General features: G+C 51.3%; 2 protein-coding genes across 2 annotated transcripts in view; one reads left to right on the top strand and one right to left on the bottom strand.

Annotated features, from left to right (window-relative positions):
- SLC22A18 (solute carrier family 22 member 18) overlaps positions 1–12,046 on the top strand; it is a 72,554-nt gene extending 60,508 nt beyond the window's left edge. Inside the window, exons 8-10 of the mRNA XM_068399418.1 lie at positions 2,798–2,899; positions 6,648–6,768; positions 11,859–12,046. Coding sequence (XP_068255519.1) covers positions 2,798–2,899; positions 6,648–6,768; positions 11,859–12,046 — 411 coding nt within the window. The remainder of the gene's footprint in view (positions 1–2,797; positions 2,900–6,647; positions 6,769–11,858) is intronic.
- Positions 12,047–13,662: 1,616 nt separating this feature from the next.
- On the bottom strand, positions 13,663–15,093 carry PHLDA2 (pleckstrin homology like domain family A member 2). Its single transcript, XM_068399576.1, has 2 exons — positions 14,590–15,093; positions 13,663–14,053 (listed from the first exon to the last, which is right to left on the bottom strand). Exon 1 carries the CDS (start codon positions 15,017–15,019, stop codon positions 14,621–14,623), a length of 399 nt encoding a protein of 132 aa, XP_068255677.1. The 5' UTR covers positions 15,020–15,093; the 3' UTR covers positions 13,663–14,053; positions 14,590–14,620.
- Between the last annotated feature and the right edge of the window lie 466 nt (positions 15,094–15,559).

Raw genomic sequence — 15,559 nt, 5'->3', positions numbered from 1 at the left:
GCCAGCAGGAGTAAAAATAAGGATAAGTCCCATTGCTGCTTCGTCAGTGGCACCAGGGCTTGTCCATGGGAATGGTGATGGCCAAATCATCTGGGATGCCCTTGCTACCCCCTGGCAGTGGCCACACACGTCCAAAACCTTACATGGGAGAGTGCACATGAACCACCTTTCACTTCCTCCTTCCCAAATGTGCCTGTGCAAGGAGCTGCCACTCACACAAACTGGGGACTGTGCGCCCAGGACAAATTGCAGGCTGGCAGTAATGGGTTTTCAGGTCTCAATAGAGACTGGAAGTGAGGCCAAAGCTCCCAGTGACTAGAAACATTACCCAGTGCATAAATCAAGGCGCTGGTGTTTGATAGCGTCCAAAATCAAGATGATGGGCCTTGCATGTCCTGGGCTCACGGCTGGATCAGCAATGACCATGCTGGGGAGGGAGTCCAGCAGCCCAGATAACCAGTGCAGTCTGTATAACCCAAGGACGGCTGCTCAGCCCCAAAGGGAAAGCAGGTGACTTGGGCTGACACTTGCCCTTGGAAAAAGTCCTGTTGCTGAGTTGGTTGGTTCAGCAGTGGTGTTTTACCTCATGCTCATATTACCACAGTCAAAGGAATGCGGAAGCCCGTGCTGAATGCCAGCCTTGGCACAAGGACCATCCCCTGCCCTGCTCACTTTGGGGACAGTCCTGGTGGCCTCTGGTCTGCCTGTCTCCATGTTCTGCCTGCTCAGAGCCTGGCTTTGCTGCAGCGGCACTTGTTCCCTGCGCTTAGGTGCTCGCATGGAGCAACAGAAACATTTTTGGGTATGCCGCTCCCATGGCAATCAGATCAGGCTGCTTTGGGATGTTGCCGATGATATACCCCAATGACTCAAGGAAGGGCAGGGACGAGGCTGCGCCTGCACGGTGTATCCTGATTTAATACACCGTTCAAGTCTGGGCAAATTGAGAAACATTTCCTTTCCTCCGGTGGCTCAGCAAAGCCGAACTTGGGTTCAGGTGATGCCACCGCTGAGTCAAGCCATGCCCTGCAACAGGGCTCAGCCTCTGTCCCATGTGACTCAGCACAGCCCCGGTTGGGGCGAGCCAGCGGGAGGGACTGGGAAGCTGCAAAAAGTTAATGATGATTCTTCGTTTTGGGAACGCTCAGCTTAATGAAGCATTACTCAGCGGCTCCTCCACCCACCACCCGAGTAGGAGCTGCTGGGGCTGGTATCAGTCTTCTCCCGTGTCCGCAGCAGGGCTTTCAGCTGAGATGACTCAGGTCACCCCATGCATCGTCCGAGCATCGCACCACAGCAGGTCCGCCAGTGTCCTCAAGGCCACTCAGCAGGTGACACAACCTGAGAGAGACACACAGGGCCCATGCCACCATCACGTGGCACCTGGACACACATGAGCCAAACTCTCAAGACCTGCCTGAGGGTGGGGATGGTGACAAAAATGACGCAGTAAAAGTGTTTACTGGGAACCAAAATGTCTGCTTGGTGCAATGCGCCCTCATGTCAAAAGTGGCTGGTTGAAGCAATATGAAGAGTCAAATTTTGATGTTTTTCCATTAAGTTGTAACTTGTTGGAAGTATATTCAATTTGTAGCTATTGTTCTTTATGTCCACTTTATTTTATTGTCACTTTATTACTATTTACTTTTTGCTTTTTTATTTTATTTTAATAATTAAATTGCTTTTTCTGGACTGCTTGTCATAGATCAACATTTCCTTTCTTTTAAATAACTTTCTTATTCATTGTGCACTCATTTCCTTTCAGTTAAGTTTGGGTTTCCACCCCTAGGACTAACACAGCAAGGTTAAGCATGCCGTAGCATCGTTCCAGGTCCAAGCAGAGCACAGAGGTGTTCTCCAGGCTGGACTGCCATTGAAACGAAGCCATCATGCCAAACAAAGCATTTTGAACTACAGCTCTTCTTTCAAGTTGGAGGGATTTTTCCTTGGATCAAACAAACCCTTTCAAGGCAGGGAAAACTCAGTATATTCCTTTCTGTCCCTCCCCTGAAATGCAGTTGTTTGGGGTTCGTTTTCAAAGTGATATCTTCCAGCCTCTGTGCTCTTGTGTCCACCTGGGCCAGCATCACTTGAAGTATGGGAGATGCCAAACAGAGAAATGAAAGAGGGAATCTTTGCTCTGCAAAGTGTTGGAAAAGCCAAATACTTTTTTGCTCCTCCTTCCCTCCCCCTCTCATCAGTTTTTATTTAAAATCTGTAAAACCAGTTCCCCGTCCCTCACGGCTGCGTGTACCACTGGGGCTGGGTATTAGCATCTCCGTCGTACTTGTTTCCTGACTAAAAACGATGAACCACCCAATTTGTATAATTAGAGTTTAAAATAATGGCAAGAGAAGGTACAGGAAAGGAGGCATTTTCCTCCTCTGCATATGAATTTATGGTTTTTCTTTGGAAAGACTTGCTGAGAGTGAAGACCTTAGTATTAATTGTATTTCAAAAAAACACCATGAGTTAGTTAGAAGAGTTCATTTGTATCTGCAAGCATCTTTAGAAAGTTTCAATCACTGTTAGTGAGTAGGCAGTAATGGTAAACTCAGGCGTGCACCCTGAGTAAGGACTTTCAGCTGATAGGATGGATCTATCCTGAGGATCCAAAATGCTCGAAATAATGGATCGTGTCTTCCAGGTACTTACTGTGACAGCGAGGTCCCTTTTTCTCCGAAAAAATCAAGGGAATAACCCATTTGCTGCCTTTCATTTGTTTGAAGCACTGTAGCAGTTCTCTTTTGAGCTTGTTTAAATTGTTATACACTGGGCTTGTCTCATTCTTTCCCAGGTTGTCCAGGGTCTAGTGGTTGGAAAACTCACTAATCACTGCACGGAGAGGACCTTGCTCAGGCTCAGCGTCTTCGTCTTTGCCGGCGTGGGCCTAGGCATGGTAAGGCTCGGTGTCAAATCATCCATGGTGCCTTTTAATAACAAGGCAGCACAAGGTCTGTGAGACCTGGCTGCAATCTCTGCCCCTTGAAATGCCACCACTAGCTTTGCTGGGTGGTCCTCGAGGGAAAAACCAGTTCTCCCGGGCCTCTGTGCAAATGGAGCCACGTTCAGTATAAGCACCACACCAAATAACGATAAAGAGCTGTGTGAGTAATAGTTACAGGGATTAAAAAAAAATTAATCTCACACAGAAACGCGTTAAGTCCCTCCTGAGTCACTGGATTTGCACAGAAATCCTGCTCTCAGTCTTGTCAGCAACTGCATTTCCTGAACTACCCAGAAAGTAAATGAAGATTATGGGGGGGAAAGTCATTGTGGTTGTACCTGCAGCAAGACAGCGGAGGTTGTGTGCTCTTCTTCTGGGGCTTTATTTTTGCCTAATTTCCCCAAGCTGAGAGTATTGGGGAAGGAGGTAGCAAGGCAATGATTTTGTTCCTCTGTTTTGGGATGAGTGATGCTACCCATTGCTGGTTGTGTCTGCATGGGCGACAGTGGATGCCAGTCTCAAATGGTAACTGGAAAACCCAGTTGACGTAGGCATCTCTGCTGGTAATGGTGTTTGCTCAGATAAGCCACGCTCGGGGAACTGATAGCTTTGCCGGTGCGATGAGGATGGAGGAAGGGTGCACACCGGTCCTCATCAGCAAGGTGGGCCCAAAGGACTGTCAAGCTGCATCACCCTATCTACAGTCTTTGCAGGATTTGGCCTCAAGCCTTGCTGCCGGGGCGCCAGTGCTCCCACTGATATGGGTAGGTTGGGTGCCTTTCCCACAACCGTGATGCAGCCATGGGGTGGTCAGGGCCAAATCCTGAAGGGTATTGAGGCGCATGGTTCCCAGCTACATGGACGAGATGAGGCACCTATGCACCTTTGCTAATCTGAGGCTAAATTGGATGTCTGAGATGAGGCTGGGAAGGGGCAATGGATGCAGACGAAGGGTTGACTCTGCAGATGGTCCCCCTCTCTGGGATTTCAGGGCTTGCAGAGTTGCTGCCGGGTGGTAGGATGCTCAGGAACGGTCCCCCCCAGCTGGTCACGTGTCTTTGGCTGGCATCAATGTGCTCCCTTAGCATAGGACATCTGCACAGGGCTTGGTGCTCCTGAGCATGGCCCAGGAAGAGCTTTGAAGGTCTCGCCATTGTTTTTTGGTTATGGGTGGGAGCAATTAGGTGGAACCAAGGTAGACCTGGCCCATCTGGAGCACCCCCAACCAGGCGCAGGGCAGGGTGCTGCTGGGACTGGTTGCTTGCGCCAAAGCGCAGTCCCATGGGAATCAGACAGAGGGGCAAGGTGGAGCAAATGGCTTTTGTGTACTGAGGTCTCACTGAAAGGGACAGCTGGAGGGGGCTGAAGGTAGGGGAGAAAGCCTCAACGGCAGCAGAGGGACACATGGAGCGGCATGGCTTGAAGCGACTAATGCCCCAGCGCAGGGAGGCTCACATCGGCTGTGCGGGGAGGGGAGCCGGGAAGGGAAATCGTTTTAGAGTTGGCCATTACGCCAAGCCCGGAGGGCTGTGGACATCCTGACAGCACAGGCCTGGGGACAAGGGTCAGCAATGACTTCCCATGAGAACTATTCATAGGCAAATGCAGCTGCGATCCTCTTCACCAGGGACGCCTTACTAAAAAGTGCTCTGTTCGAGCGGCTGCCAAGAAAACATCCGTTTCTGGGGTGGCTTTCTGTCTCGGTGAGGATGAGTGCTGTCACAGCAGCAGGCCCCAAATGCAGAGATTAATGCGTGAAGCTTTTAATCCTGCACAGCCACTGGTGGAGGAGCATCCCACCCGCTATGCCCTTCCTGCATCTGGCCTCCAAACGAAGCAGATCCCCTCCCCAAAGGGTGGAAGCGAGGAGAAAAGCTAGCTGTTAATAAAAGACACTCTGAAACCCATCTTCATATCGCCAGGAGGTGGGCTGAAGTGTTTTTGGAAGGCAGGCACCAGTGGCAGCAGACAGACAGACGGCGGTGCAGCTGGGAAGAGGTTGCAGGATGTTCCCAGCAATCGGCGGCTGGAGAAGGGAAGGGGTGGGCTGGGAGCTCAGCAATAACACCTGGAAAAGGAGAGGATGGGAGAGCCAGTGTCTGGTTCACAGGTCAAGCCGGGAGCGCATGGGCAGGGGTGTAGGAGGGCTTGGCGGCTGCACTGGGGAAGTTTTTCTCTTTGTCTGAAGGCATGGCTGTGCCTCGTCCTGCCTCGCTGCCTGCATTTCCCAGGCATGTGCTTTTTGAACCTGTCTGCTGAAACTCCTGGTCCTGCCTCTCTCACCTGAAAAAATACCTTCAGATCTGCTCAGGTCAGAAAGACCGCTACCTACCCAGCACCTGAGGAGCAGCAGAGACGAGGCTCTGCCTGGCTTGGTCCTTTCCAAGTCCCAGGGGAGTGAGAAGCCATTTCCCCTGGTTTTACAGCAGGCACAGACATGGCTCAGCTTTTTTCTGCCCACTTGCTTCAGCCCATGAGGAAATTCATACAAGGCAGGGGAGGGTTAAAGCTGTTTTTTCCTATGAGCTCTGCAATGTTGTCCTGCAATGACATTTGCTCTAGCAAGGAATTATTTTCCCTCTGTCTGAATGTTTATGTACCAAATACCTGTTCCTCTGTCTTTGTTCTCCAGTTCCTTAATCAGAAGTGCCTAGATCTTAACCAAAACGTAGGCAGAGAGTCCCTCTGAGGAGAGAAACCTAGCTGTGTGTGAGTCTAGAGGGGAACTAGGAATAAATCTCAATATTTCCAAGTCATTAGTGAACAATGTCTCTGGGCTTCTCCATCTTCTGTAGCCAAGAGGCAGGGACCAGATCTTAGGAGAGAGAACTCCAGAGAATGAAACTCCTGGCTAAACCAGTGACAGATATGTTTGCCGGCCACAATAACACACCTTGAGATGTGGGTGAGGGCAGAAGACTTGCAAGAAAGGGGGAATTTCCTTTCCATGCCCCAGAGAAATCCATTCATTTGACCAACAGGGCTTGTGAAGGAGCCGAGAGCCACTCTAGCCTCACAGCTTCGGGAGCTTCACCGCTTTTGTTTCTATATTAAACAGCTGGAGGGATGCCTCCACTAAGAATATGTGCAATAACAAAATCATTACTCTCCCTAATGTGCACTTATGGCCAGAAGACCTATTCCAGATTCCTGAATTCAGTGAATTTATTAGCAAGGAAGCAGCAGAACAGGATTAGAAATCCCAAAGGTACAGCATTACATAATGCACTGTGCTCATTTATTTTGACAAGCTCAGTTTAGTTTTAATTATTTATGATAATGAACTGAAATGCCTTCTCTAGGCTGTTTTGTATAAGTAATGGAGGCTTCCTGAAGTACACCACATGCATCTGCTGTTCAATGTTTCCTCAGGAGTTGGACAAGAGACAGAAGACAGGGGGGAAGGGTGCGGGGATGTCACTAATTCCTAGACACTAAAAATACCCGCAGCAGTGCCAGAGAAACATATTGCCAGATTGTAGAGTATCTTTGCTACTTGCGTTGCATGCTTGGAATAATTCACTGTAGACAAACGGTGGCCTGCAATGGCCAAAGCCACACCATCACGTATCAGTTGTGGCTCCCACAATTTCCCTAAGTCATGGGTTTGGCTTGTGATGTTTTTCTGGGTTGTTTCTTGCCACAAAGTCACTGCTTGTGCTCTCTAATGATCCGTGGTCCATTTTGTCCTGTCCCTTAGGCCCTGATGAGGACCGTGTGGCACTACTGCATCATTGCGGTGCCACTGGTGTTCGCCTTCAGCACGCTGGCTACCATCACCGACAGCATCCTCACCAAGGCTGTCCCCTCCTCTGACACTGGTAAGACTCATCATCTCAATGTGAGTCCATCAGGTGCTTCCCAGCTCGTGCCACTGCTGTGGAGCGCTGAGGCACATTCATGGCGAAGGCCCAATTCCCCAGTAAATCTGGCTTGGCAGTTGCGTGCAGTGGGTGTCAGCAGAGCAGATGAATGGGGAATGGTGGAGCTAATACAGGATGAGCTTGAACAACACTGAGCAAGCATCCTGCGACCCAGTGCTCCCAGCCCTGTGCCGCCTGCTGATATCCATAGTGCTGGACGCAGTAAGGGAAGCCTCTCCCAAACTCTCCTTTCTGTATGAACTCAAGATATGTTCAAGAAAAAAAAAACAAACTGCTTTTCTACCATGAGGGTGACTTAGGGGGCTGTTCGTTCACACCTTTTAACTTAGAGCACCTCAGAAGGGCATTTGGGATTGCTCTTTGGAAACGTGTTTTGCCTGATGCAGTAATTGCCCCCTACATTTTGGCCATGTTTCTGTCAAAGAGTTACTATATTTCTCTGTACAAGGGGGCTGAGATGCAGTGGTAGACACAAAAATCTTTATACCTGTTATTTTTTCTTCTGTCGACAACAGAAATATGCCTACGTCATTGTCATGGGAGCCTTGCTGAGTTTGTCCCAGGATGGAGCTGGGTTAACCCAGTTTGGTCTTTTGCTCAAGCTCTTTCAGGGTTTGCTCCCCAAGCCGCGTTCACCAGGCAAGCAAGAGTTTCTCTGCTCTAGCTGCGCCTTTCTGGTATGCCAGCCTGCACCCTTACATCTTCCCTAGCAGCCATCTGAGGAGATACCTCTGCACAGACCCTACCAAGAATGGGAGTTTTAGTTTGCTCAGCCAATTAATGAAGTTTATAAAGCACTTTTGAGATGCTTCTGGATTAAGAGCTTTTCTAAATGTCACTTTAGTAGTTTATTTGTAGAGCTGACCACTGCATCTCCTACAAATGCTGGGAGACCGCGATTTCCGAGTGCAGTACTTCTACCTGGGAGGACCACTTAGCTCCCGAAGAGGTGAGGACTGGGGATGTCCCAGCCCCTGTGCTCGGATGGGAAGAATATCTGCTGTTTCATGAGTTGGAGCGATGTTCATGTGATAGGGAGAGCCAAGGGGGAAGGGCACCAAGCAGCTTTGGGACATACAGCCAAGCTGGAATTCATCCAGGCTCTTCTCAAAGGGGCTTTGTGAGGAAAACTGAAGCATTGCTTGGCTTTTAAAGCCCAGAGGCAAGCTTTGGTCAGAGAGGAAAATGGGTTTAGTTGCCTCACCCTGCTCCCTGCTTGCGTATGCTGTTAGGTCAGCCTGTGCCTTGGTGGGACGGACGGTCTCCGCATGGCAGGGCAGGATGGCAGGGCAGCGTGGATGGTTAGGAGGGGGTCATGGGATGTCAGGAGAGCCATGGGCTGTCCGGGGCTTTCTCCTGCCTGTCCGTCCGGGGCTGATATCATGCCAAGTGCTACTAAAATTGCAGAGTTACAGCTGGCTTGAAACTGGGCATGCCGAGGAGGGATGCTGCTGGCACAGAGAATCGAGGCACTGGGGGAAAACCTTGTTTCCACTGCTCCTCCCTAGCCCTTGCCTTTCGAACCCTGCTTCTTCCTTACAACGTTACTGAGGGAAGAGGCATCTAATGGTTTTGTGCTGGTTTTGGATGCACCCGGGCAGGGGCCGGGGCAAAGGCAGGAATGCCTGACACAGCAGAGCCGTGTCCCGGCGAGCTGCCTCTCCGCAGCAGCTGCAGCAGTGACAGCGTGGGTGTCTCGCAGAGAAATGGGGCTATTAACATGCCTGCCATCCCTCTCTGGCTGTGGGTGGCACCCCGCAACGGCTGCTCCACCCGTACGGCAGCTAAAAGGCCGCTCCTTCCTATGCAAGCCTGAGAGCTGCTCTGCAAAGCAAGCATTTTGGTGGCACGTTAGAAATCCCCACTTTTCTAAGAGTGTGGAAATATGGCTTTATGAAAAAACCCTCGCTGTTGCTGCATCAAAAACCTGAGCACTATTTTGCAACAAGCCTTTTAGTTAGTGCAAAGAAATAACATGTTGGGAATTTGCCTTTGGAAACTTCACTTTTGAGTCTTGCTGCTGTCTTTTCCTGATGTTTTTGCTAGCCTGGGGCTGGCAGAGCCCATGGAGGTTTTTCTTTGGGCCAGGGAGAGGCTTTCTGAGGAGCTGGAGGTTGGGCTGAGCTCAGGTGTCCATCTCATTGCAGGGCTGGAGCAGCTGGGGCATTGCAGGAGGATAACCTGTCCGCCCTTGCTACACACTTAGTCACTCGTCCTTGCCTTTTAAATAGGTGTCTCGGAAAGGGAACAGTGGGACATAGGATGGCACCATCCCTTACACCCATCATTTCAGGACTGATCCAAGGTCGCTTCCTACTGAGGCTGATGGGTTTGCCACTTGCTCTTTGCTTATGGCTGGGGCTTTGCACTGAAGGGAAGAGAGCGGAAATGATTTCATTCATTTCCCTTTGATTTTCTCCCCCGCCCCCCATCTTCAAAGGCAGGAAGGGAAAATTCCGCCCCACGTGCACGTGCTGTTCAGCTGGGTGTGCGAGCCGGTGGGAGGGCAGCCCCGAGCCTGGGGGGACTTGCATCTGCACAAGCACTCCTTGTCAACCCCAGTCCCTCCCGAGAATGGAGGTCTTGTTCCTGCGCAGAGCCCCCCGCGCTCGGGGCGGGGTAGGGGGGAGGGAGGAAGCCCAGCAGAGCCTCCCTGCGTAGTGGTCCCACGTTTCACGATTTTGTTTGCACATCAGACACGAAACCTTAGGAGGAGAGCTTGCAGACAGGCAAAGCTCGGCACATGGAACCCTTCAGCTTTGCTTGGGTTTTGCTTGTTTGAAGGCGACCGCTGGTGGTGATGACTTAATCGTGAAATTAGGCCCCGCGATTGCCCCGCAGGCGTGAGGCTAATCTGGGCCAGCACCATGATCTGAGTGCGGCAACAGGATGTGAGCTGGAAAGGAGGGCGAGCCAGGGCACTCCGGCACGGCCAAGGGTGGGAGGAGGGACAGAGCCACCCGGCTTGGGGAGCCTCCAGCACCCAACCCTGAAACCTGTTGGAGGAGAGGAGGTCTGGGGCGGGACGGGAGGATGGGCACCCATCCGGGACAGGTCGTGGCGGGTATGGAAAACAGGGCGAAAAAAGCTGGGGAGGGAGGGAAAAAGGACAGGGAAGTTTCAGAAAGTGGGATAGGCATGATGAAGAAGGTGAGCGTGTGTGTTGGCAGAGCTGTGCAAAGCAACGCAGGGATTTTTCTGCTGACGTGGTGACTTGTCCCAGTTAAAGGTCTTGTCTTAAATGAGATCCATCACATGCGCAGCTTTGAAACAGAGGTAGGGCCACGCTGCAGAGCTGAGATTTACAATGTCCCAAAGCTCGAGGGCGTCTGACACGAGGAATCTAATTTAAACCCATTAAATAGAAATTGTCTTTCTCAGCAACATGGTGGAGAAGTGCAGAGGGAGAGCCCAGCCTTTTAAGAGGATGGATTTTTGCTCCAGAAAAAAAAAAGGAAAGGAAAAAAAGTGCCTCCTCAATCATAAGAGCCAGTTTGGCAATTGTACGTAGTAATTAGTTTAATTCAAATACCTAGAGGGGAGAAAATAATTGCAAAACCTGCCCAGAAAGTTTGGTGGTTGTGGGATGGTTCCCATTGGCAAAGGGTCAAGGCGAGGTCCCACCCATCGCTTTTGTGTTCCCATGCGCGGGAGGAGCGCTCAGCAGCACTTCCCGGGAGATTTCCCTCTCCTCACAGCTACGCCCTCAGCTCAGGCTCATTGCACAAGTATTTTAAGCACGCTGATAACAGCCCAGCAGTCACTGGCCGGCACTATGCAAACACCCGGCTGCTTCTTCTCTCCCAGAGCCCGGGATCATTTCCCCATGGCTACCCATGTTAAATATCGCGCTTGGCTCCACATCTTACATGCGGGACAGCATCCTCCTCATCCTTCCCAGACACTGCTGGCCTTGTGCAGCAACAATGCCTCAACCCATGTCTTGGTGCAAAATTGATGCCACCAGCCCAAATAATCATACTGATATTAAAAAAAAATAATTACAGCATCATTTCAGAGCAGGGTACAAGTTTCTTGCATATGCTGCCAGCTTGCCCTTCCTTACGGTGTTGGGGGCTAATGGTTTTCTGGCTGGCCAGGTATTTTTCGGCTCCCCTGAGCATGATAGCTGTCGTGCATGAAGACTGCAGGGCAAAGAGCGCACCGGGTGCATGGGGGGGCAATCTTTGTGTCTTGAGGGACATCCTGGCCATCTGTCTGCATGTGGAAAAAAAAAAACCCCTATCTTTGCCAAACTGGAGGTGCTTCTCTGTCCGCCTCATTCCTGTTAAGGATGCAAATGGGAGAGCTGTTGGAGGGGGAACAGGCCCAGCCGGGTGCAGGGCTTGCATTTCCATCCAAATTGAAATATCCGTTCTTTTTCGAAAGGGGGTGGGGGAGTATCTCAAGGGGATTAAGTCTTTCTCTGTTGTTTTATTTATTTATTCTTAAAGACCTAGTTAGACCTAAGCCTCTCGCTCCTGCTAAGCCCTCAAGAGCTGTTCCTCTGTCCCACACTAGAGAATAAATGGCAATAGCAGCTCGGGTGGGACAGGGCCCTCTCAGGTAATTACGATATTGGAATAATCTGTGTGATTTGCTTGGAAGTCTTGAACATGACCCTAGAAATTACCTCTCCATCCCTTAACCGATGCAATAGTTACCAGCCCTGTTGAGTGCAACATTCAGAAGCATCTTCTGGGGCCAAAGGCATCCTTTGACCCTGGTGAAGGCAGCGGTGAGCACCCGCTTGCCTTTCGGGCAGCATTACAGTCGTCTGGACCGCTCAGTGAAGAGCTGAGCTGGCTCATGGTGGAAACTAGTCCCCATGCCTCCAGGAGTCCTTAGCCTTAACGAACCCTAATTGGACCTCTATAAATTAATGCAAGAGATTATTTGAAGTGATTTGCTACTACTGTGGGGGAATGCCGTCAGGGATGAAGGGGATCCCACATGCTCTTCTCCGCTTTTCCATCCCAAGACTTGCCCTCACCCTGACGTCTGCGTGTCTCTGCCATCTCTCCTAGGTACCATGCTCGGGATTTGCGCCTCGGTGCAGCCCTTGACCCGGACGGTGGGCCCAACCATCGGTGGATTTTTATACAAACAATTTGGAGTCTCCTCCTTCGGCTATTTACAGTTAATTGTCAATATAGGTTTGTTTGTTTACCTCTTAAAGAATAAAATCCCACTGAGAGAGATGAAAAGCCAGTAATTAAGTTGCAAGGATGTAACCCCCTTACTTTTTCTAGAAATAAAGATGTTCGTGAGTTTTATTTTTGATTCCATAAACCTGGAATAAAACTGAACACTACCTTGTCTTTTGTCAACACTTGTATCTAGAATAAGGGACAGATCGCTTGCAAAGACACTGGAGCTATGCTGGAGCAGCTGGTGGCTTCGGGACCCCCCAGAGCTATCGGGTTTCCCCCCGCCCTGCAGCAGTGGCTGCCATTGCAGGCAATAGCTCCAGATCTTCAGCTGTTGTCAGTCAGCATTCCTGCTTGGATTCACTGAAACTAAGGGGATTACGAGCCAGTGCCTCTGCTCTGGTTTGGCCTTTTATTTCACCCCCCTGCGCTGGTACCAAGGAAAATCGAGGTAAAACACATCCACTTTTGAGTGTCATTTTGCTGCATTAAATGCACCTTGTGCTAGAGTGGAATCAAGGCCAAAAGCTTTTGAGCGCTGTGGCCAAACGTTTGCTACATCCACAGCTCAACCATGTGCTACTCTGCCTCTGCACGAGCCCGGCAGGCAGCAGCGTGCAAGGAGGCTGCAAAGCCCTGATGTAGCACGCTGCAGCGCCAGTCTCCCTGCTGCTTCCAGAAACCAGGGCCATCCCTCCTGCCAGGGTTTTTTTTCCATGCCCCCCCGCTCCCTACTGAGTCTCTCTTGCTCTTACTACAGGCTGCTCATAATTACATACTTTGCAACTTCCTCTAGTACAAAGTTTCCTGCAAGATATTGCACTGATATTGGGAGGGGGAAATTACCTGATTGAAATTACCAAGTGTAGAGCATTAGTAGCGAGTACTTTGCCTGCTAAGCTCGTAGTCCTGACTGCTGGAGCTGACTCGTGCTGCAGCATTGCTCTCGAGGAAGCCCAGGTTAGTTAGTGGTAATTGAACCTCACAAGATAAAACTTCAGTAGTTTTATCCAAAAAAAAAAAAAAAAAAAAATTAGCTGTTTTTTTTCCTCCAAGCTTCTTGGTCCAGGTGCTATCAGAAAAAAAAGACCATATCCATTCTTTCTAGTCATCCTGTAGAAATTTAACTCGATCTAGAGATGGCAGAGGTGGAGGAAGAGGAGAGAGTAAAGAGTTCAGCTTGCTTTGTTGCAAAGCTGAGGAATCCCATGGAGCATCAGTACTGTGTTATTCCAAAAATCAAGAATCCCATTTTCTGCCTTAGCACAGCACTAAGCTATGGGGGCCAGGGGGAGGACATGGGGCATCAGCAGCAGTTTACTGTTGCAGGGAGCTCTTGCACCTTCTGTAGCCGCCATTGCTTGATTATATGAGAAAAAAAGCTTCAAAAGCGGCACTTATCCAAGTTGTGGCAGGCTTTTCTATTTCCACCACTGACCAGAACTGGACCTCAACACACTCTCCCTCCCTGGTCAGGAGACGAGGTCAAACACAAATGGGTTATCTGGGCTTTCTCCACCTCCCACTGCCCAGTCCAGGGCACCAAACAGCAGAGCTTACCCACTCTTTTTAAGCCACTACACCACTGCCCACTCCACAAACATATGTCAACAAAAGTTACTGCAGACCAGAGTACAGTAATAAAAAGTGAACATTTCAAGTAATTTATTTGGAATGGACATATTAATGCAAAAGCAATATTAAGACCAGTAACTGCTGAAAGACATTCATCAAAATAAATACAAATATAGATACTACAAATAATTTAAATTGTGTCTAACACCACCAGTCAGTGTTGAATCTTCCTTGCGTCTCATAAATAGAAGATAAATCGTTCACAAAGCCGTACCACTCAAAACACGTGGATGCTTCACTAGAAGTCCTTTACAAAAGTCTTTGGTTTTTTTCTTTAAATGCATCTCAGTCAAAACTCAGGGCTCTTTGCTCAGCAGCCTCAACAGGCTTGGAGAAAACCAAGCTGCTTCCAGCTCTCTTCTTCGCTTTCCTTCATTGGTACCCTGTCCCATTTCAGTCCAAGACACTTGATCTGGTTTATCATCCAGTAATATGCTCTAAAGGCAGCAAGAGAAAGCAGGTTAGTTAAACGACCAGGACAGCGGGGCAGTAAAAAAAAAAAAGGGGAGGGGGGGGCTTTAAGGGAGAACAAGTGTTCAGCATTTGTTTTCGTAAATATCGTATTTTTAGCAAATTTCTGTAAGGAAAGCACTGCCAAGGGCCATTTATTTCCTCCCCTAATAGCCGCAGTTCTCAGCGCCTTGCATAAACCCTGCTCCCACCAGAAATTCCCAACGTCAGGAAAGTGGAGGGGGAGCGAGCCCCGGAACTCCTGCGCTGGAGCGGCCGGGCAGCGCGCCCCGGGCCCGGGCTGCGGCCGGGCACCCTCGTGGGCCGGCAGCGAGCCGGGGAGGCGGCGGCGGGGGGGTCCCTCCATTTAAAAAAAAAAAAAAAAAAAAAAAAAGGGTGAGCGGTGCCAGGGGAGCCTCGCCGCCCCTCCCAAAGCAGGCGGGGGCGAAGGCGGGGTAGTAAAAAAATTTAAAATAATGAAAAGCCCCGTCAGGAGCGCGCTGGGGGCCGCGGAGGGGCTCACCTGGGCCGGGGCGGCCGGGGCGGGCAGCGGCTCAGGGCGCCCGGGCCAGCCGCCGCTCCTGGGTGCCCGCCGCCTGCTCCATCTCCTGGCGGCTCTTAAAGTCCTGGATGGCCCGCTTGTTCTGGAAGTCGATGAGGGCCATGGTGATGGAGGCGTTCCAGCAGCTCTGGTCCGGGCACCGAAAGTCAATCTCTTTGCGGTCCTTGGTGACGATGGTGAAGTAGATGTACTTGCCCGTGCGCTCCACGCAGTCCACCTTGAGAATGGAGCCGAAGCCCAGCTCTTTGCCCTTCGCCCGCTTGTGCCCGTCGGGGAAGAGGCTGAGGCTGTCCTTGGTCAGCACCACCAGCTTCTTCTTCCACAGCTGGAAAAGGCTGTCGCTCCGTTTCTCCAGCTCGCCCTCGCGGATCACCTCGGCTTGCATCTTCATCCTTCCTCCTCGGCGGCTGCTCCGCTGCGGCTGCGACCCCGTCTCCGGCTCGGGCGGCGATGACCGAGCCTTGCCGCGACGGGAACAATTTATTGCAATGAATCAGCGCCGGGCGCCTTCCGGTGCCTCCCCCGGGGAGCCCGGCCCGCCGCCCCCTCGCCGCCCCGCCTCCCGCCCGCCCCCCGGCCGCGCTCCCCGCCCGCCGGCGCTGGGCTGCCGGGAGCGGGGCATCGGCGGGGAGGGAGCCCCCGGGAGCCAAGGAGGGGGCGCTGGGTGCTGCCCCGCCTCGGCAGGCGGGCTGGGTGTGGGGAGGTGGGTGTCTCCCCCAGAGCCCCCATCTCAGCTGCCGCCGTGGGCAGGGGGACAGCGGCCGCCCCGTGAAAGGACCCCAGTTCTATTTCCTCTCTCCGTGTGTTTCCTCTGCCCAGCAAGAACAGCCCCCCCGGTGAGGATGGGACCGCTGTGACCTGATGCACCCCCACCTTGCCCCTCTGAGTACTCCCTGCCGCATCTCAGGTCCACTCTGGGGTAGACGGTGCT

The sequence above is a fragment of the Nyctibius grandis genome, chromosome 4 (genome assembly GCF_013368605.1).
Source record: "Nyctibius grandis isolate bNycGra1 chromosome 4, bNycGra1.pri, whole genome shotgun sequence".
In the NCBI taxonomy this organism is placed as follows: domain Eukaryota; kingdom Metazoa; phylum Chordata; class Aves; order Nyctibiiformes; family Nyctibiidae; genus Nyctibius; species Nyctibius grandis.
Note: the sequence above shows the minus strand (reverse complement) of the source record. Positions and strands in the feature narration are given on the sequence as shown.